Here is a 22,996-nt window from a genome sequence, read left to right as displayed (position 1 = left end):
TGATTGATCTTCCCTTTCTTGGAACTTGGAAAGAAATCAGAAACTGATCGAGTACTGGGAGGCGTCCGGACATGCTGCTGAAACATCCGGACGGATGCAAGCTGGCACAGAAACTTCTTGATACAGTATAGGGTCCGGACGGAATGAACACTTCGTCCGGACAGATGATGCTGGTCTGTCTAGCGTCCGGACAGGATGACACGTCGTCCGGACGGATGGAACAATGGACAAATGGGCGTCCAGACGGGATGGCTCGATTGTCCGGACGGCTGACAGGGAACTTGAATTCTTCTGACTTGCAGACTCTGAATAGTGGAATCCCTGTTTACAGCATCTTTACACTTAAGTGATTTTGTCCAAACACAGAATGAGGCCAAAATACTAACATGGTGTAAAGAGTTTTCCGATAAATTTTCAAAAAGTATCCATGCATCATCCTCACTCTTTAACATAAACGTACCCCCACATGAAGCATCTACCATCTGTCTATGAGGCTCAGTTAAGCAATCATAGAAGCATTGTACTAACTGCCACTTGGGAACAACATGATGTGGACACTTTCGTAAAAGGTCCTTCATCCTCTCCCAAGTCTCATGAAATGGTTCTCCCTCTATTTGCGAAAAACCAGTTATGGCTTTTCGTATTTGATTTGTTTTCCCTATGGTAAAGTACTTCTTAAGGAACTCGTGTTGCATCTGAGCCCAAGAAGTAATAGAGTTAGTCTTTAAGGAATTCAACCAATACTTAGCTTTATCTTTCAGAGAGAACGGAAACAAGCGCATCCTTAAAGCATCCTCTGAAAAATTCTGCAACCTTATGGTGGAGTAGATTTCAATAAACTCGTCTAAATGCTTATAAGGATCCTTGGTAATAAGTCCGTAAAATTATGGAAGCATTTGAATGAATTCGGACTTAATTTCAAAATGAGCTGCCGTAATGTCCGACAACTGAAGGCTTGAAGTAAGTGTGTATGTTAAGGGAACATAGTGGTCCCTCTATAGCACATGCTTTGGTTCTTCAGCCATTTGGTCTTTAGAAGGGGCTCTTAGACGTGAGTTCCGTTTAGATCTACTTCGTATAAAAATTTGCTCTAACTTTGGGTCGTATGGAAAAATAGGCAATGATAATGAACAACAACCAAACATGCACCAACAAAATTTAATCTATGTATACTAGGTACATAAAAGAAATAAAATGAAAAAGGAGAAAAATTAACCGGTTCTGCAGTGAGACAGTGCAGCAGCAGGTGGCGTGCTACTGCAGGAAAAGTCGCTCGATCGACTTTTAGGTAGATCGATCGAAACTTCGATCGATCACTTTTAGAGTCGATCAATCGATTCTCTGCAAAAAAGTAAAATGCAAGAAAAACGCAGAAAAATAAATATGAACAAAATTAAAGACTAAATATGCAAAGGACTGTAAGAAATTAAAGGTAGGTTTGGTCTAGAGATAGCAGAAAAGCAGTGCTGCTCAAAACAAAAATCGATCGATCGAAAGTCGCTCGATCGATTATTATTTCGATCGATCGACTTTTCTGCAGAAACATAATTCTGCAGAAAACAGACAGAACCGAATTCAAACACTAAAAACCGCAAAAACAGTTTACAAACAGAAATAAAACCGCTTATAGACAGAATTTACAATATGTACTAAATCAAACTAAATACAATCCTAAATATCCTATAAACAACCGTTACACATCCCCGGCAACGGAGCCAAAAAATTGGTACGCTCGAGTTTAGATACGTATGTGGATTTTAAATTTATATATTGAACCACTTCGCAATAGTACAAATCAATTGTACTATAGTAAGGGTTATTAAACCACAGAGATTTGGGGGTTGTTAAGTTGGAGAATTGAAGCTACAACGAATCAAGTAAAGAAAAGTGAAAAGTGAAAACAAACGTAAAAGAAACTTAGGGTATTGATCTTATCCAATCCTCAACCAATGAAATGCTTAAAGTCTATATGAATTCATGCATGATATGAGCGCATAATGGGCGTGGACATAAAGCACCTAGTTTCACATCAAACACTTACCACGTAAAGATTTAAACTATAATTGAAAAACGATTATACTACCAAAGGTGTGGGGGATTGATGCTCCCTAGCTTACTACTCTATAAAACATCCTAATAAGCATACACAATACATGAATACCCTAATTAGGCCACAATGATAAGGTATCTTAATTTCACACCGATCTATTCCATGTAAAGATTAAACTAAAATGGAAAGACATTTTACACTACCAAAGGTATGAAATGACCGGTGTTCCTTAGCATACCCTACAAGGTGACTCTAATAGGTAAACACACATCATGTCAAATAGAACCATTGCAAAAGACATCTTTCTCTTTCAAGAACGTTGATTTTACTTATGAATCTAAGAAAACTCATAAACAAGCAATATCCTTTTTTCATGAATAAATGGATTGGAATCTTGAAGACAAAACCTTTTAGGATGGGTTTTGCAATCCTTTAGCCCTTCACAATCATCAAACATCTCAAGAAAAACTCAAGAATATCAAGAACACTTCATGGTTTTTGGAGAAGATTTTGATCAAACCCTAAGAACTAATTTAGCTATGCATAATTGAATCTAATCTAAAGATAAAAACAGTAAGGAAACAAGATCAAAATGAACTAAAAACAATATATTTAAAGTATGAAATTCTGATTACACAAAAGAAATGAAAAGAAAAGACAAACCTAAACTAGAAAATGAAGAACAAGGAAGAAAATGCAAAGGTAACAAGCTCTTTGGATTTCGGTCTAGAGAGTTGCATCAAAGGAACTTAAAAAGCAATCAAATTAACTAAGATACACTTGAGAAAATCGAAACCCCCAAAATATGCATCCTCAAACCCTAAACTCTCATCTCATATATATAGAGATTTAGATTTACAAAAGACTCATCAAGGATCAATTCTAGCCGCACAAACAGAGCTGGTCGCAATCCATTTTTGTCCATAGAACTCAACTTTTAAGTTGGATCGCACAAAGATTTCGAAATATCTGGATCTTCTGGAAGATGCGAAGTCGATCGATCTTTGTATGCTCTAAGAATCGATCGATCACATCTGGATCGATCAGAGTTGGGTCAGCTGAAAGTTGATCAATCGAATTATTGGATGTACAAATAATCAATCGATCGAAATGCCTTGAACGATTTTTCATCTTTTCAGGATCAACCTCGAATTCTAGAAATGACCGAATTGCCCTTGATGTATTTTCAGGTCTAATTCAAGTGTTTTGAACTAGATTTCAACTAAGACCTGAAAATAAGACATAACACAAAACTACAACAAAACGTTATATATACAACACAAACTAGGTCTAACAAATACAAGTTAAGGGGTCTTAAATCAAATAATTCAAGACTTATCAATATATATATATAGTTTCAACCAAATAATCAGATTGCCAAGAGACTTCCATATATTTTAATAAAGTGCACAAAAGCATGGACCAATCAAGAAAGATGGCATCAAATTGAATAAGTGCAAATCAGAAAGAAAAAAAATACTCATATCATTCAGAGAAAGAAAAATAAAAATAATCTCAACTTTTAACTTAAATAACAATGTAAAGCAATTCAACAAAGATAATCAAGCATTAATAGATAAATCAACATGCGTAAGGAAAATTAACCTATCAGTGGAATTTGAATCGATACTTTCAAAACTGATCCTTAACCATTTTAAGCAGTCAGAGGTTAAGAGAACTATAAATTTAAAGACAACCATTATTAACACAATGAAATTTGACGCTTTTGGGTTTAGGGGATCCTGTTGGGGGTTTTTGGGGTTGGATTGGGTGCTTTTTATGGGCTTTTATTGCATTACGAGTGTTACTAATTGGGGTTTCTTTTAATCACAATCATTATTTACAAATAAAACAATCATGTTCATATCAATATTCATTATATATTATTTAATTTGAATAAATGTATATAATAAAAATAATAAAAAAATTGTTTTATCTAAATTTTGTAATAAAATTTATACAATATTATTATTTTTGTGCAAAAAATAAAAACTTTAATAAAAAAAAAAATGTAATATGCATGCTTATGCTAGGTTAATATCGGAGCTTATCTTAAATTTTATCGCTTTGGATAATATACTTATTCAAATCTCCTAAAAACTTTCAGCATAATTTAAGCCCAACACCGAATTCTACAATTTCTTACCAGAAACAAAACTCTAGTAATATTTCTCAAACCCCACTTGAAAATCTAACAGGAATTATCCAAATTCAACCCCACCCAAATATAACCTCCAAAAACAATTTTAAAAACGCTAGAGATTCATAATATTTCCCACATGAACTCACTCAAACGACAAAAACTCATAGAACAATCACACCCATCAAAGCAAATAAATAGAAAACCAATTCAAAAGCACTCACGCTTTGATTTTCCAAGATGAAAAGCATAGGCTTAAAGCACAAAAGCCATGAAGCTCAACACCCATTTACTCAAAAAAATTCGGGGTAATTACCTTTTCCCCCCATGAAATACCGGCCTATGTCATTTTGCCCTCACGAACTACCACCTCGACCAAAAAAGAGCATCAAACTACTATCTTTACATACTTTGCCCCCTTCCGTCAGTCTAATTCATGCAAAGACTTAAATGCCCTAACTCAATTTTAAAAATTACCTAAATATCCTCATTTTAAACAAAAAAAAAAAAAAAAAAAAAAAAAAAAAAAAAGAAAAAAAAGAAAAGAAACTGAAGGAGCCCAGAGGTGGCCGGAGCCACCTTATGGGTGGCTCGCGGGCCACTCCAGAGGTGGCCGGAGCCACCTCTGGGGGTGGCTCGCAGGCCACCCGGCCACCTCAAGGGTGGCGGTTTTCCTTCGGTTTTTTTTTTTTTTAAAAAAAAAAAAATATATATATATATATATATATATATTAATTACTGTATGGGCATTTTGGTCTTTAAATCAAACTTAACGGTAAAAAATGGCATATTCCATCCAAGTTAACGGGATTCCCTGATGGAATGGGGCAAAGCAGTAAAGATGATAGTTTGATGCTCTTTTTTTGTCGAGGAGGTAGTTCGTGGGGGCAAAATGACATAGGCCGGTAATTCATGGGGGGAAAAGGTAATTACCCCAAAAAATTCCCAATCAAAGCTTTTTTACTTTAAATCTTTGAATCAATCAGAGCATCCCAATGATTAAAAAAAAAAATGTAGTATCACCAACCTAATTACAAATTTAAAAGGAAAAAAAAAATAGCAAAAAAATTAAAAAATAACCTTTACACTGAGCGTCGGGGGTGTGGCTCCTAGGGCTAGCTGGGACACGTCGAGTGTCGCCTGAGAAGGTGAGGGCAGGCCGGCGTTTTCTTGATCTGATAGAGAGAGGGGCTGGACGGAGTACGAGAGAGAGAGAGAGAGAGAGAGAGAGAGAGAGAGAGAGAGAGAGAGAGAGAGAGAGAGAGAGAGAGAGAGAGAGAATGCCGGACTGAGTGAGAGAGAGCGCCGGAGAATGGGTCGATAGAGGGCCGCCAGTCAGGGGAGAGAGAGAGAGAGAGAGAGAGAGAGAGAGAGAGAGAGAGAGAGAGAGAGAGAGAGAGAGAGAGAGAGAGATCTTGAGCTAGAAATTTCTGGATGACAATAGCTAGGTTATGGACGACACGATTTTTTTTACTAATTTTAGAACTAGGTTATGGACGGTTTTAAAAAAACCGTCAAGAATTAGAGAATTCCAAACAGTTTTTTTAGAAACCGTCTATCTATTTATAAACGGTTATCTTCAAATTGTCTGTAATTTCTAATTACGAACAATTTTCTTCAAACCATTTATATATTTATAGACGGTTTGAAGAAAACTGTCTGGAATTTTCTAATTACCGTCTCTGCTTTTAAGGACGGTTCTATTAAACCGCCCTTTTTTTCTAATGGTTTCAAAAAAAAAAGTCCGTAATTTTTTTTTTCTAGACAGTTTTAGAAACTGTTTATAAAAAAACCATCCAGAAATCCAGTTTTTTTGGTAGTGGAGGTGGCTGGATAATGGTTATAGGGGGTGGTTGGATAGTGGTCGGAGATGGTAAAAAACGACAGGAAGATGACGGTCGAACAATAGCCAAAGATGATGGCTGAATGAGGTGGTTAGACGATGGCGGGATAAATGGGCCAAAATTTGGTCATTGACAGGGTCAACTATGGGTGAAAAGATAGGGCCAATTGGGTCAAAACACAAGGCCACTTGGGTGCATGGAACTGCATGAGACATGTGGCTAAACTATCCAAACTTTTCGGACAGCGCGTGTGGGCGGGTGAGAACTTCCTTTTGATTTTGGTTGTGTTGCGTAGATTGGCTTTCAAACTTTCGAATGATATCTTCGTATGCATGATAGGATTCTCATAAGGCAATGATCTAAAACAAATAGTAGTTGAAAAACAATGTGGAATGCCAAGAAGAATGTCAGGAGGGAGGCATAGCGAGGAAGAACTACGAAAAAAGGAAGAAGAAGGTTGAAGTCCATAGGAACCTGGGTCTGATAGCAAGTAGAAATTTGTAATAAAATAAAAATTGTGTAAAAATAACAGAAGCAAATATGAAAATTAAAGCAAAAGATTTTGGAGTGGTTTGGCATTAGAGGCCTACATCCACTATTGAGAATTGTCCCTTAGGGTTAAACTGTGCTCTTATTGCCTCGAATGATTTACAATACAACATGACTCTATTATAGGTCAAATATGGTAAGTGAAGATAATACAATAAAGCTAATGAATTTTATAGGATTTGATTACAAGATGACCCTATTATAGGGCAAATGTGGTAAGTGAAGATAATACAATAAAGCTAATGAAATTTATAGGATTCAACTACAATCAAACATAAAATCGTAAATATTCTAATTAAAAAAAAAATTATTAACCTAATATGAAAATCATATATTGTAATACAAACCCTTTTTAAGATATAAGAGCTTAACCTTTGTACGAGTTAAATGAAAATGAGCTATTTTTTTATTATTATTATTGAAATTTAGGGAAAAATCATATTTAGTCCTCAGATTTTTATTTTATTTGAATTTAATCATTGAGTTTCTAATTTCAAGAATATGTTCCTTAGGTTTTGTACAAATTTTAAATAGGTTTCTTTGTCACTTTTTTACTCAAAATTAATAGTTTGTAATATTTCATATATGTCTAAATTGACACATCACCATTCATATCAGCACTTAATATTAATGGCACATCATTAAACTCCAAGTCATTCATAGAAGAAAAGAAGAAGAATCTTCTTCTTCTTTTCTTCTATGACCCAACTTTATAATAAACAAAAATTATCTTCTTCGTCATCCTAATATTTTAGATTTGTAACATTAGATGGAAAACAGTTAACTTTGATGTTGACATGGAAAATGACATTATATTGGGTGCTAACATGAACCCTAGAGTGTCAAATAAAACACATGTGACAAATAAAAAAAAATAGATCGATCAATTGACACATGTGTTTTATTTGACACTCTAGGGTTCATATTAGCACCCAATACAATGTCATTTGAATCTTTTAAATATTTGTCTCTTTTAAATTCCACATTTAATATTTTGTTGCACAATTTTGATCACATACACACACGTTAATTAGGAGTCTTTATTTTTTTCAGTTTTAAATTGATCGCTCTATTACTTTACTTTCAAAGTTAAAAGAGACAAATATTTTGTTGACGAAGTGGAAACTCTTATCAAAAGAAAAATCACTCCGGGGCAATCAAATCCATGAAATAATTCACTATTCAGAAGACAAAGCTAGTTACAAGGCAGTAATACTCACATAACCCAATGTAGTAGTTGTACCTCTAACTCTGACAAATACCTATACATGATCAATGGACTCATTTAGCTTAGGGCTCCTCCCTAAGTTAGACTTCAATTGATCAAATCACACAACATAAAAACTCTAAGAGAGCTAGCAAATCTAACAATCTCTGCCTAAACACCCTCTCTTAGCACAATGGAATTTAGTACCGAATTCTTTCTAAATAAACAGCCTATGAGCCTCTTTAAATAGGCTTTAGAAAATCCTAATTCTACTTAAACTCAGATTTGTATAGGCGGCGTCTGGACCTGGTTTTTGGCGTCCGGACCTGTAACTAAAACTTTGAGTAAACACTAAAACGTGTCTGGACTTGCAACCCTAGCGTCCAGACGGTTGCATAAGGTACTTTTAGTGTCCGCAGTCAACGCATTTGCGTCCGGACCTTCATACAGACTTTTGCTCTTTGTGGCTTACGTATGTTGGGCCGTCCGGACCTTTATAAGACTTTTCCTCTTTGTGGCTCGCGTTTGCTAAGCCGTTTGGACCTTCATAGGACTTTAACTCTCGGCGGCTCGTGTTCGGACTCTAGCATCTAGGCGTCCGAACGGGCTGTAGGGAAAAACCCACTTTCTGAGCTGTAAAGTCTCCAGAATATTTCATTCAACAAGAAATTATCTTCTTAGGGATATTCTGTGCAGATATCATGTCTTGATCAATCCATTCCATATTTGGAATTAATATTCTATAATATTTTTTTAGAAGACTTTGAATTACGTTGTCCCTTATAGCAGTCCCTGAAAATGAGAGGTCCTATTATGGAAGCGTCAACCAGAATGTAGCCAATAAAAATAAACCAATATAAATTTAGGCAAAAATTAAGGACCTTATTTTTGAAATTGAAAACATACGGACTAAATCCAAATCAAATGAAAACTTAGAGACTAAATATGATTTTTTCTCTAAAATTTATTATAAATCCAATAAAAATATATATTGTCACATTGTTTAAAAACAATATGGATAATTGCCCAATTGGTTCCCTGTGGTTGGCCTAAATTACAAAATACTCATTGTGGTATCAACATAAATTTAGAGATCTTTGTGGTTGGCTTAATTTACAAATCAATCCATGGAGTCAAATTCCATTAAAATTTTTGACAGATTCTGTTAAACGCCACATAAGCCCCAATAAGATGGCGACACGTATCCATCTTAATAAAAAAATAAAAAAAATTTAAAAATAAATAAATAAAACTTACTTTTTTTTTTAATTTTTTTTTTTATTAAAAAAAAGGCAAAAGAGTGGTTGCTGGTTTGGGGGGAGGCCGGGGGTGGCCTTCTTGGGGGTGGCCAATAGGCCATCCCGAAATGCATTTTTTGAGTGGCCTGTTGGCCACCCCAGGCCACCTCTGGGGGTGGCACGCGGCCACCCATTTCCTTTTTTAAAATTTTTTTATTAAGATGAACACGTGTCACTATCTTATTGGCTGACATGGTACTTACGTAGCGTTTAACAGAATCTGTCAAAATTTTTAACGAAATTTAACTCGAGAGATCGATGTGTAAATTAAATAAATCACAAGGATCTTTGAATTCATATTGATAATATAATGAGTGATTTGTAATTTAGATAACCACGAATACCAATAATAACTTATTTTCATTTTCATTAAAATAAAAATTCCTAATCCCAACTAATCACAATTCCCAACGAAAGCTTGTGGAAAAAAAAAAAAAAAATCATTTTCCAAAAGAATCACACGTCTTGGAAAGGCGGTGCTTAAAGGAACGAATATCTTGAAAGTGATTTGGGATGTCTCCCTTTCACCTAACCAAGTTGGGGGGAGAGAGGTCTGAGTCAGACGACAGAGGTTAAGGGAGGGACTCCTTTTTTTAACCCTTTCTTCGTCGACAAGGATTTTTTTCATTATTATATAAATATGTCATCTTATTTAATTTTTTTAAAATAATATAATAAGATATTCACTGCTTCTCATTATGTACACTTTTAAATCTATAAAATAAAGTCCTGATAATAAATAGTTATGGTTTTGGTAACCTTTTTTTTCAAAAAAAAAAAAAAAATTGATTAAAAATTACTTTTATATTTATATTATATCATAATAATTTTTTTAAGAAGAAACAAAAATAATAAATAAACGGCGCTATTTATTTCTCTCCCGCCCTCCCTCTCTCTCTCTCTTCACTGATCCCTATACGATCTGTCAGGCCTGCGTCGTAACGTGGGAAGACTAGCATACTTGTGAGACGCCAGCTGGTCCAGCGAATGCTTGATGTGTTGCACTCGTACTGGTTATCTGATGTAGCAAAGTGTCCAACGGTGGTGATTTAAGGAGCAAGTGGATGTGGTTCCTAGGAGTAGGAGATTAGTGCGGCCCCCGTTGTGTAGTTCCCTCGTTTTCTCATTTTCCACCACTAAAACCTTTTACCTTTTCAGAGGTTGGCTCGAAGTGGAGATCAATGAGGATCCCCCTCAATTTTACCATATGCTCGATGTGTCAAATCACTCCTTTTTTTATTCCAACCATGCCCCTCTTCCCCTTTTTCATTTTAACTGGACTTTTTTTTTTTTTTTTCTTTTGTTGTACTTTTTTGGTTACAACCAAAAAATAAAGAGCGTTTAGTTTTCAAATAAAATTGTGAAGTGTGAAATATATTTGAAAAAAGAAGTTAAAAATGTGAAAAAAGATTTTGTTTTCAAACCGTAAGTGATTGTGTTTTTAAAAGGAGAATCGTGATTTTATCCAATTATTAGCTGTGTTTTTAAAATTTATATTTTCATTAATTATTTTTTAAAATCATTATTTTTGAAATAGCTTATTTTAAAATCAATAAACCAATCGAACCCTAATAACATACCTCACTCTTTATGTAACTATACACATAAATTTTTTTTATAATATTAATTAAATAATTAAATTAAATTTTTATAATATAAAGTAAATAATTAAATTAATTTTTTATTAGTGATTTAAGATATTATCAAAGCATGTCTTCTTAATTTCAAAAAGAGCTTTGTTTTCTTAATTTAGCTTTTGATTCCAAACATAAAGAAGAGCATGAAAATATTAATTAAATTTATTATACTTTCAGAATAATGAGGCTTTGTTAGTTGATATATATATATATTTAAAAAAAAAAGTGTTTTAATTTAACATAAAATTAAAAATTATTTTTGTGTTTCTAAAAGTATTTTAACAAAATGAGCGTTAGTAATTATTTAATTAATATTTTAATAAACTAAAAAAAAAAAATTTATCTATCAAATTGAGAAAGCCGAAGGAGAACGAAGCACCACAAAGCAAATGATTACGAATCCAGCGAGAAGAGAGGGCAGGGCGAGGAATAGAGCGTTTGGTGGAGGGGCAAAAGAGGAATACGAGGGAACGTAGAGAACTACGGGTCTGATGTGAGTGTTTTTTGTACGGTGAACCCAGAATTTAAAAAGAGAGAGAGGGAGAGGGAGAGGGAGAGGGAGGAAGATAAAAAAAGGACCCACCACGTCCAAGTACAGAGAGTGAGAGAGAGAAAAAGAGAGAGGCAAGGAAAAAACCGACGTAACGTATCACTGACTCTCCTGCGCGCGCTTCTGCGCGGAGCAGAAGGTCGCGTCTCCATCAGACTCGTCTCCTTGTGCCGTGAAACGCGGACTACAGTCCCCTCCACACCCCCACTCAGTTTCTGGGCCCCCACCTTCCACGTGTCACTCACACCTCGATCACCCCGACTCCTAATGATGGCTCCAGAAGATCCTCCCCCGATCCCCTACGATCCACCCTACCCTATCCTTCCTCTCTGCTGGTCTCCTTTATTGATGACCACCTGTTCTCCCTATTCCCCTCTAGGCTTACGCAATCACCGCCCCCCTTATTGCTCATAGGGTCGTAGCCTGTGAGCTACATAGACACAAGAACAACTCTTGTCTCTATATGTGACTGTGACGCAATGGGATCAGAATTTCCTCGGGGGCCACCACCATTCTTTCATCATCATGATCACCATTATTTATCAAACCAACGGTTAGATGCTTCGCCCGTCTGCCTGATCGGTCATCTGTGGCATTTATTTTTCCCCCACCCTGAAGGTTTCCAGACTTGGGTGAGTTCGCTAATGTGCGCCGAAATCTCGGAATGACGGGTTCTTGATCACAGGCGAAAACAGGTTCACGAGTGGGCCTGGGGGACCACGGAGAGACGTTGGGGTAGAATTTCACCTAACCCGTTAAACGCCACGTGCATGGTGTGGCCCGCTTCCCAATAATGTAACTCGCCGTACTGCCTTTTTTCCCTGACCCAGGTGGCGTCAACGATTGAAATCGAAGGTCGACGGGAGCTTTTAATTTAGCTGTGTTTTACTGAATATGACAGCCTTGTAATGATAAAACCAACACGTATTAACGGGGCGCAAGCATGTTTGTTACAGTATTATGTTTTTTTTTTTTGAAAGGATTACAGTATTATGTTAGCCCGAAACAAACAGAAAGCTGTGAAAGGACGGAAGGTGGCGCATTTTAAGCGCTGAAATCGAGCGTACGCCTCTGGAACATAAATGCACCAATCTCTCTCTCTCTCTCTCTCTCTCTAACGCTATAAGCTAAGCTCTGTATCTCTCTCGCTCATGGTTTCCTATTTAGCTTTATGCAACAGTATAAATGCAAGGGGGGTATTGGCGGAGGGGGTGAAACGAGCACCGGGGCTTACGGTAGCAAATTCCCCAAAGGACGTCAGCGTCGCTTTCTCTCTCTCTCTGTTTGGCCTCCTTTCCTCCCCATTCGCGTGCCCTCCTTTTTCGCGCACTGTCAGCTCTCTCTCTCTCTCTTTTCTCTCTATGTGTTGTCTTAGCTTTATCGCTCTTTTCGGTATAGTCTAATCTCTCATTTCTTGCTCCTCTATTTCTCTCTCTGGTCCCATTTACTATGCTCCGTGCTCTCTCTCTCTCTATCTCTCGCTCTAGGCTTGGGATTTTTTCTCGCTCTAGGGTTTGAGTCTTCAGCGTTTTCCAAATTCTATTCTTTTTTAAAGATACGTCTCTGTTTCATTGAGCTGGAGATGCGTCGACGACGAAGCCCGGTTCTGTGTTGTTAAGAGGGAATGTAAGCGTCTTTCTGTAGCTGTTTTGTTCTTTTTCAGTGGTATCTGGTTATTGTTGTATTTTTCGTTTCGATAAATGTTAAAGTAGTAGTAGTAGTAGTAGAAGTACTTTTCCTCTTGATATGCCTAAGAAATTTGGGTTTGTTCTGGTTTTCCCTGTGCTGTTTTGTTGCTGAGAAACGGTTGGGAACGAAAGAGAAACTAGAAAAAAGTTCGAATAAAAGCTATGTTGAAGCATAGCGCTTAATGGGCTTTGCGTTCATGTTGTCCTGGACCAAAAATACCATCATTGATGCGGTTAAATAATATTAACTTTTCTTTTCTTTCTTTCTTTTTTTTCCAGTTTTTCAAATTTATCTGCTAGTGAAGTAATTGAGTTTGATATTTGCCTTTTCATCCTCAATTATTGCCTTCAGCCAGATCCCATTTCGAATTAGTGATGATTATTAAGTATGGCTGTGTACGTGGTCATGCAAACTTTATGTATTGTGTAGGATGAATATTTGGATTATCTTACAGGGAAGTTTCTGGCTTTGAAGGTCGTGTCGGAAACAATTTGTTTTCCGATTTTTTTTTTTTTTTTTTTTTTTAAATATTAGTTACTATTGGATTAGCAACGATTTTAACCTGGTTCCAATCGCTTTTTTAAAGAAAATTTTAAATGATGTCAGGTATTTTCACTTGTCAAAAAGAATGATATTGTATATTCTCCTCCTTTGGTTAGTTCCTCATTCTTCACGTAGATCCTCTTGAATATTCTATTTTATTTTGTAACTTCTTATTTCTTGAATCCCAACACTGTCATTCTCTGGATGAATTGAGTCCAACCCATGTAAGGATTATTCGTCATTACGAATTTGTGCTGTAGCTCTAAAAATGCTGCATTTTCACAGTTCATCCCAGATTCGGATTGCGGGATTTGTATTTGTAATGTTTGTTTTGCTGTTTCAAACTCATATTTGTATTGCATTCTTGTGTATGCCATCCGTAGTTATAAGGACATTAAATATTTAGAATGAGTAATTGCTATACCAACTCAAAATCGTATTTTTTTTGCTGTATTTGGATTTGCCTCTGCTTAATTCTTCTGTTCCTTATGTTTCACGATAAAATGAAGTTTGCAACGCAAAATGTATGATTTAAAAGTTGAAAGTGAATGTGATCAAGGTTTGTGGTTGACACACTTCTTGACTCACTGGTAGATGTTCAAACATCTAGAAAACTGTGATGCCACATCGACGTTATATTTACAATTGTATATCTCACTATAACATTGTCTTTTACAAGAAAATTCTGGGGCTTATATGTTGAGAGTATTAACTAAAATTTTGGCATATTTGCCTCTTCTTACTGATGCATATTCACTTGTATTGTTATGCAGTGTTAAATTGCCAATAAGACAAGTCATGTATATAAATCCACATTATTGACACTGGAAAATGTTAGATTTACAACACTAATACAACAACTGCACAACAACCCCTCATATGAGGATGGGCCCAACATACTGGGACCCAGCCTCATGTGAGGGGTTGTTGTGCAGTTATTGTGATAATGTAGTGTAAGAATCAAATCCCATTCTAGCATATTTTTATGTGACATTTTCATAGGTTGGTTGTCATTGTTGTAGTTAAGGGGTAATTAGTTTTATAAAGTAAATTGGGACTAGCTTGTACCCAATACTCTTGTTGAGAATTATATTTAGACCACCCACGAGGAGGCCCAGTGGTAAGGGCTAGTAAGGGACTGTGTGGTGAGGCGCACGGTCTCGGGTTCATTCCCCCTGGGATAAAACTCGTAATTTAAGTGGGGAGTCGTGGCGGTGGGTTGCTGCGCTAGCTCCCTGCAGGGGATTAGTCTCACCGAAGGTGGGGACACCCCTGTTATATATATAGCACCATAATGTGCACTGTGATTTTGATTTGTTTGGCCGATATGCTTATTGCTGTGGTGGCTATTATATGAGCAGATGAGCTGAACTAAAGAAACAGCAGAATTCTATCTTTGTTTTTTAGTAAATCTGAATATACTTATCTTGCAAGTCTGGTTGGTTTAGGCATCATATGTGACTTTACCTGGATCCTTGTCTATTTAAGTTTGAGGAAATCCTAAAACAAATTTTTTAATTTTTTTTTTTTGAACAATTGTTGGATCAGTTGTTCAATGTCATTATATGTCTAGTGAAAAGTGCCCCATCTTTTGTACAATGAGGAAAACATACTTGCGATTTCTATGGTTTTTTATTGTCAGACTTCCATGAGGAAATGAAGGAATTAAAAAGCTACAGAATTTCCAATTGCCACTTTCAGCTTTTGTACCGTTATTTTAGGCAGTTCATTAATTGCCACTTTCAGCTTTTTGTACCCTTGGTTGCTGCGAACCTTTTTTCTTATACAAGAATCCGTTGTGTAGGGTACAAATTACTTCTTGATTCCTTTAGCTTGTTGTAGGTTCATTCGTAGCTGTTCGTATCTTTTGAATTTGCTGTTGTCCTGTTTATTAGTTTTATCTTCGCGTTCTAGGAGTGCTTTAGTCTTATATATTAATTGATAATCTGTTTCTGGAGCTCTCATATTTTCATCTTTTGAAAAACTTCCAGATACATTATGAGGAGTTTAAGTTTGAGGCAATGGGCAGTGGAGTTTGCATCTGGAAATGAAGGAGAGACAGCGTTGGAGAGCTGAGGAGGACGCATTGTTACGAGCATATGTCAAACAATATGGCCCTAGGGAGTGGAATCTCGTGTCACAGCGCATGAACACAACCCTAAACAGAGATGCCAAATCCTGCTTAGAAAGGTGGAAGAACTACCTCAAACCTGGCATAAAGAAAGGATCCCTAACTGAAGAGGAGCAGCGTCTTGTTATCCGCCTTCAAGCCAAACATGGCAACAAATGGAAGAAAATTGCAGCTGAAGTCCCAGGTCGTACTGCCAAGAGACTAGGCAAGTGGTGGGAAGTGTTTAAAGAGAAGCAGCAAAGGGAGCAAAAGGAGAATAACAAGGCAGTTGACCCCATTGAAGACGGCAAGTACGATAGGATTCTTGAGACTTTTGCAGAGAAGCTAGTGAAAGAGCGAGCTGCCCCAGCATATCTCATGGCCACTTCCAATGGAGGTTTTCTGCATAGTGACCCACCTGCTCCTGCACCAGCTTTGCTACCTCCATGGCTTTCTAATTCCAACGGCACCTCCTCAGTCAGGCCACCCTCCCCGTCTGTAACCCTTAGTCTCTCTCCCTCAACGGTTGCAGCCCCTCCCTCAATCCCATGGTTGCAGCCTGATAGAGGACCAGATAATACCCCTCATGTTTTCGGCAATTTGCCACCTCAAGGGTCAGTATCCGGTTGCGGAGAGAGCATGCTGATATCTGAATTGGTGGAGTGCTGCAGAGATTTGGAAGAAGGGCACCGTGCTTGGGTAGCACACAAGAAGGAAGCAGCCTGGAGGTTAAGAAGGGTAGAGCTGCAACTGGAATCGGAGAAGGCATGCCGGAGGAGGGAAAAGATGGAAGAGATAGAGGCAAAGGTGAAGGCTCTCAGGGAAGAGCAGAAGGGTGCTCTAGATAGAATCGAAGCAGAATACAGGGAACAATTGGCAGGACTAAGGAGGGATGCAGAAGCCAAGGAGCAGAAGTTGGCTGAACAATGGGCTGCAAAGCACTTGCGTCTTACCAAGTTTCTTGAGCAGACGGGCTGCAGACCCAGGCTTGCTGATAATGGCCGATGAGGAAAATCCATAGTGGGGTGGTTGTATCATGTTTGTCTAAATCCTATGCGCTCCTCCTATCTTGTTTGCTTGATCACGTTGTGTCCATTCCTCCTCTTATAATCTATAATAGGTGTCTTTTTTATCTTTACTGTCTACTTATTGGCTGGACCGACTGAATGTAAGGTAGCATATGCTGAACCTGCTCTACGTGCATTTTTTTTTTTTTTTTCCTTTTAGCTGTATGATATGGTTATATTCAATTGTTGCTTGAATCTATCTGGCCTTTCATTTTTTCTTTTGTTGCTAGTGCATACTCTGGATTAGATTTTGGAGTCACCGGTATTTTTACATCTTGAACTACGGTCAGGTAGTGTGCACTTGAAAGTGTGGGAGTGTGAGTGGGAGTGTGTTTAGAATTTCTGATACCGAATATGGAAACATGGAAGGTTGGATGAAGTTTTTTGTAAGCCACAATGCAAAAAATCAGTTTTAGTAGAAGTCGAGAATACGTTACGAGCAAGATTGAGGACCAATGTCCTTGGATTGTCGTGGTTGCTGGTTCATCAAGTGCTGGATTATTACTCTGTTTTGTTCATGCTGGTTTATTGATTGCTTCAAGAAGGAGATTTACTTACCTATTTAGATGTGGTTTATCTTTCATATGTTGGATTCTACATAGGATTTAGGATTGCTGTCGTAGCTATTCTCAATCTCTACCTCACTGTCTTTATTGTTCGTATCCATCCATTCTCCCTATATGTTACTTTTATATATATATATATATATATATATATAGGTCTACCTATGTGTTACTATAAGATGATTGATGTATGGATTACATTTTTATTTCATAAAATTGATGACTCAATTTTAATCAACCCTTGGATCAGTCATTATTAAAATAAAAAAATAAAAAAAATTAAAGGGTTGGTTGGGATTGTCATATTAGCATTACAATAAATGAGAGTTAAAAATGTGATATATTGTAGTTCATTATTATAAAAGAATGAAATAGGATATGGAATTCAACAAATATACCCATTTTAGCATCATTTCTCCGGTTGATAAGCAGTCTATATAGCAGGCAACCAAAGTACAAATGGTTGTTTTGAAATAGCCCTAGAAAAGCCATATATCTTCCAGCCAACAAACTTCTGGACATTTTACCTGAATAGCTTCCCAGGTTTCTTCACAAGTATACACACATTTCTTAGAAATATTCCAAACGAGTTGATCCACCTCCCTGATATTACTTTGGATACAAACCAAATTATCTCACTGCGCTGGTTGCCAACACCAGGTTTTATCCTTTAAAACAGTTGCCAATTTATCTTCTACCCTGCTGCCAGCATCATGAACAACTCTATAGCCAAACTTTTCATAAAGTATCCTATTTGGATGCCATCTATGAAGCCAAAGATGAACATCACTTCCATACCCAACCTTAAATTGAATGAAACTCCAGGCTATGGCACGCAAATTTCAGAATTTTTCTCCAGCTCCATGAACACAACTGAGGGATTTTCACTATCCAAATACTCCTTTCTCTAAGCAACCCAAAGTGATCTAGCCTTTGCATATAGATTCCAGATGTACCTCATAATAGCATATTTATTCCAGTCCTCCAATCTTTTCACCCTCAATCCACCTTCTCTTTTCGAAACACAAACCAAGTCCCAAGACACCTTAGCTCTAGCTCTGATTGAATCAGTACCAGACCATAAATATCGATTGAAATTTTGTCCCAGGATTTCGATAATTTTCTTTGAAAGAAAATACTAACTTGGGCACTCTAAAAAATATCCATGTAGTTTTGCCTATTATTAGCGAGTTAAAATACAAGCTCATACTCGGAAACCTATGGAATATGGTTGATCATATCACAATGTTCAGTATTGGCAGGAGAACTTGAGGATACACATGTATTGGCTTCCACTTCAGCAGGATAGTCCTACACTTCTACTGAATTAGTTTGCAGTTCTACAAGATTTGCTTGCTCTTGTATAGGGTTGGCTTACACGTACCTATTCTGAGGATGGGGTTACACTGCTTTGCCCTTTTTCTTTTGGCTCCTCAACTCTTCCCCTCATGTTTCCTGCTATAAGTGATTGAAAACAAAACAAAAAATACCATTAAAACACTGAAGGGAAGGAGTAAAGTTCTTCAAACTTTTGTACATGGAGCTGGAGGAAGATATTGAAATTGAGAGAAGAAATTAGAAAGTTTTTGGAGTTTGAAGTAGGAAATGGAAGAAATATTCACTTATGGTTTGATTGGTGGCATTCGGAAGGGATGCTTTATGAGAAATATGGCCATCGAGTGGTGTATGATGTGCAAAGTAAAATGGAAGCCAAATTATCTGCTGTTCTTAAAGAAGGAAATTGGAATTGGAGGCCAACTCGATATGAGATCTGGTAGAAATACAAAGTAGTTATTTCTATGAAAAAAAATAAGGCTCCAGGACCAGATGGTTTTTCAACTGGATTATACCATAAAGCTTGGCCTATTGTTGGAGATTTAGTAGTTGAGGCGGTTTTGGATTTCTTCAAATCTGGAAGGTTACTCAAAGAGGAGTTGGTTAGTGATTATCATAAAAGTCAAGGAAAACCTAGATGTACTCTGAAGGTTGATCTTATGAAAGCCTATGACTCAGTGGATTCTAACTTTGTGTTGCATTGTTTGATAAGTTTTGGTGCTCCTTTGAAGTTTGTTGGGTGGATTAGAGAGTGCATTACTAGCCCTCGATTCTCTATTTCTATTAATGGTACTCTTGTGGGATATTTTCAAGGGAGAAAGGGATTAAGACAAGGGGATCCTATCTCCCCTTACTTATTTGCTGTTGCTATGGAGGTTCTTTCCCTTTTATTGGCTGAGGGAGCTTCTTCTTCCATTTCTAGATTTAGCTTCCATCCGAAATGTCATGATTTAAATCTAACTCATCTTTGTTTTGCGGATGACTTACTTATATTTTCTGCTGCTAACTTGTCTTCTATCTCTTCGATTAAAGACATTCTAGGCGAATTTGAAAGTCTCTCGGGCTTGAAGGTTAATCCAGCAAAGAGCTCTTTCTTTTGCTCTAGTGTTAAACCAGTTGAGAAAGAGGGTCTGCTGAATGCTCTGCAGATGAAGGAAGACCGGTTCCCTATCCGGTATTTGGGGCTGCCTCTTATTACAAAGAGGCTGTCAGCTGCGGATTGTGAAGGTTTAATTGCTAAATTCACTGCTAGAATCGACTCTTGGTGTGTCAAACACCTTTCTTTTGCTGGGAGGTTGCAGTTGATTTCCTCGGTTCTGTTTAGCTTGCAGGTTTTTTGGTCTAGAATTTTTATCCTGCCTTTGAAAATTATCCGGTTGTTGGAGCAGAAGCTGAACCGTTTTCTTTGGAATGGCAATGATTCTTATGCTCGAGCTAAAGTGGCGTGGGATAAAGTGTGCTTTCCTAAAAAAGAAGGGGGTCTAGGTATTAAGAACATGGCCATTTGGAACCAGGCAGCCATGTTGAAGCACATATGGAGTCTTTTTGCACAGGCTGGATCTTTATGGGTTGCATGGGTGGATAAGAATTGGTTAAAGGGTAGAAGTTTTTGGGAGATTTCTATTCCTAAATCTTGTTCTTGGAGCTAGAAGCAACTTCTTAAGCTAAGAGAAATTGCTAAGGAGTTTTTAAGATTCAAGGTAGGTGATGGTACTCGGATTTTCTTATGGTTGGATTGTTGGCATCCAGATGGCTACTTAATGGACATATATGGTTTTCGTCCTGTTTATGATGCTGGTAGTTGTATTGATGCTAAACTTTCTTCCATCATCAAGAGGGGGGAGTGGCATTGGCCTTATGCTCGGTTTGATCTACTGGTCCATATTCAAAGTCAGCTTTCACTAGTGACAATTGGGTTAGATGACCAGGTTATTTGGAAAGCTAAAAATGGAGTTTATAATTGTGCAGAAACGTGAGATACTCTGACGAAGAAGGAAACCATTGTTGAGTGGTGGAGGCTAGTGTGGTTTCCTATGGCTATTCCTAGGCATTCTTTTTTGCTTTGGTTGGTGTTCAGAGATGCTTTGATTACCAAGGAAAAAATGTGCATTTGGGGTTATGAGGGTGACATCTTATGTCCATTCTGCAGAGCATGTATTGAGTGTCGTGATCATTTGTTCTTCAAGTGTAGTTTCAGCCGTCGGATTTGGAGGAATGTAATGCAAAGTTGCTTGGAACCTTTTCCAGTTGTGGATTGGGATGATGTGGCTATTTGGTGTATGATGCAGTTGAAAGGTAAAAGCCTTAAAACTAGGCTCTGTAAATTGAGTCTAGGGGCTGTTGTTTATCATATTTGGATTCAACGTAATAATTTGATTCATGGTAATGTGGTGTATTCAAAGGAAGGCCTTATTGCAAGGATCAAATGGGAAATCAGGTCAAGGCTTATGGGGAAGGGGCAGTATCATAGATCTATGGTCAATATCCGTCTTCTGCATAACTTGTTGATGGATTGATTTTAATTCTGGTGTTGTTTTTCTGTGTTGTTGTTGAGAATTGTTTGTGTAAGGGCTGTTGATTGTATTTTTATTTTTTTTTTGGTTGTAAGCCCTTTTGGGTAGATAGTTGTCCAGCTTGCTAGTGTGTTGGTGTTTTTGTTTAGTCTATAAAGCTCTTATTCATCAAAAAAAAAAAAAAAAAAAATACAAAGCAGTTTGCCTTTGGTGGAAATAGGGGAGAATGATAGGCCGAGATGGATGATTTCTAAGTCAGGAAAATACATAAGTTTAGAGACACGAGATGCACTAAGAGATAGGTAGATGCAAGTGGTATGGTGGAATTGATTTGATTTTTTCTAGCTAGTCAAAGTAATTAAGTAAGCTTTCGTATTATGGTTGCCTATGAAGGATGCATTGACAAACGATGATCATGAAATCACGATACAAACCGTCATATTTATATTTATGAATATACTTGTCAACGATTACTTACATGAACATATTAAGGCAAAAAATGTATATTCCTTTGGTGGCTCATATCCCCTGGTTTGCAGTGTCAGCTATGACAAAGCCATTACATTCAACCTGGCTTACTGCGCCATTGGTAGCCTCATACCAGCCGTTCACAGCTGCACCATTTACTATCTGGCCACTAGCAACCACTATTGGTACCCTCATTCAGCATTCCGCCTCCGCTGGCTGTCCACTGGCAGCCTACCTCTGATCCTGCCATTAATGCTAGCAAACATCTCTAGTATCGCCTCTTTCAGCCATCCTCCGTTTACCGCTCTTCGACATTAAGCTGGCCAGCCATTGTCTGACTGCTACTGTTCTCGAGCCATTGTCCTCCAACTATTGTCACCGTCTTCTGGCCACCACTGCCCTCTAGTTGCCCCACCTACATCTTCCTCCGACAGCCCCCCGACTATTGCCTCTGACAGCACGTTGGCCAACGCTTCTGGTAGCCTTTTGGCCACGCCTTTGACAACCCCCTCCTACAACCCTCTAGCCATCGTCACTGTAACACTCTGACCACCTCTTCTAGTAGCGTTCCACAACCCGAGCTCACTTCCTAACTTTGCTCGCGTTGCACTGGATCTTTTCCCATTTGAGTTCACATACATTTTGCACTCTTGCCACACAAGATCATTATTAGCTTCATCAATGGTTCTTAAGGCCAAGTATGATGACCCATTTTTTATTTTATAACAAAACGAATCATCACATTGACATGACGATTAGCCATGGACCAACCTAAACACAACACATTTAATAATTTGGGCATAACGTATAAGAGATTATACATATAGCAAGGGAAACTTCTAATATTAACTAAGAGAAATAATTACAATAGCCAGAACCATATAATTGTTTAAGTATTTAAAGCTTAATCAAATATTGTTTACATATCAAAAGAATAGCTATACAAAAGGTGTCACATGCGACACGTAGTTATATACAAAAGTACTACACCAAAAGAGGACTATCCATAAGTCCAACCCTTGCAACTGATATGTATAGCCTCAATTGTAATAATTCAAATACAAAGTTATAGAGTCATCATCGACATCTGCGGTACTTGCAGCCAAAACATCATCATCTATACGATCGTGGTGGTTGCCACATTTGCATAGGTAGAATAATGAGTATACGATCTCAGCAATATAAAATTCACTAAGTTTTCGAAATAAGCCAACGTATTTTTCTATCCCATACATTTACAATAACAGCTACCGTGGGTGTGACAATTATTTCTTAAACTCACTTCGTAGCTGATAAGGTAAATACTGGCGTTTTATAAACATGTGAAATCATATTACGCAGTTGTGAATATACATACATGTTTCAATCTCCCACTTGGAAACTCATACATATAAACCTATCTATAACACGCTTTATATGTATGGGTAGAATAA

At 37.3% G+C, this 22,996-nt stretch overlaps 2 protein-coding genes and 1 non-coding gene across 4 annotated transcripts; all 3 read left to right on the top strand.

The window, feature by feature from the left end:
• Nucleotides 1-540: 540 nt before the first annotated feature.
• Nucleotides 541-646, top strand: LOC133874414 (small nucleolar RNA R71). Its single transcript, XR_009901276.1, has one exon. It is a non-coding gene; the product is annotated as a small nucleolar RNA R71 (small nucleolar RNA).
• An 11,623-nt stretch (nt 647-12,269) lies between these two features.
• Nucleotides 12,270-16,881, top strand: LOC133873929 (transcription factor AS1). 2 transcript variants are annotated; one of them, XM_062311730.1, is made up of 2 exons: nt 12,270-12,901; nt 15,499-16,881. In XM_062311730.1, exon 2 carries the CDS (start codon nt 15,555-15,557, stop codon nt 16,623-16,625), a length of 1,071 nt encoding a protein of 356 aa, XP_062167714.1. In that variant the 5' UTR covers nt 12,270-12,901; nt 15,499-15,554; the 3' UTR covers nt 16,626-16,881. The 2 variants fall into 2 exon arrangements, with proteins under 2 accessions (XP_062167714.1, XP_062167715.1); XM_062311731.1 differs by lacking the exon at nt 12,270-12,901 and adding an exon at nt 13,051-13,196.
• A 2,165-nt stretch (nt 16,882-19,046) lies between these two features.
• LOC133873362 (uncharacterized) lies at nt 19,047-21,881 on the top strand. Its single transcript, XM_062311078.1, has 4 exons — nt 19,047-20,217; nt 20,332-20,554; nt 20,660-21,019; nt 21,635-21,881. The coding sequence occupies exons 1-4, from the start codon at nt 19,047-19,049 to the stop codon at nt 21,879-21,881; spliced, it is 2,001 nt and encodes a 666-aa protein (XP_062167062.1).
• Nucleotides 21,882-22,996: the final 1,115 nt, after the last annotated feature.

The sequence above is a fragment of the Alnus glutinosa genome, chromosome 7, assembly GCF_958979055.1.
Source record: "Alnus glutinosa chromosome 7, dhAlnGlut1.1, whole genome shotgun sequence".
In the NCBI taxonomy this organism is placed as follows: Eukaryota; Viridiplantae; Streptophyta; class Magnoliopsida; order Fagales; family Betulaceae; genus Alnus; species Alnus glutinosa.
The sequence above is the reverse complement of the archived record's forward strand: the minus strand, read 5'-3'. Positions and strand labels throughout refer to the sequence as shown.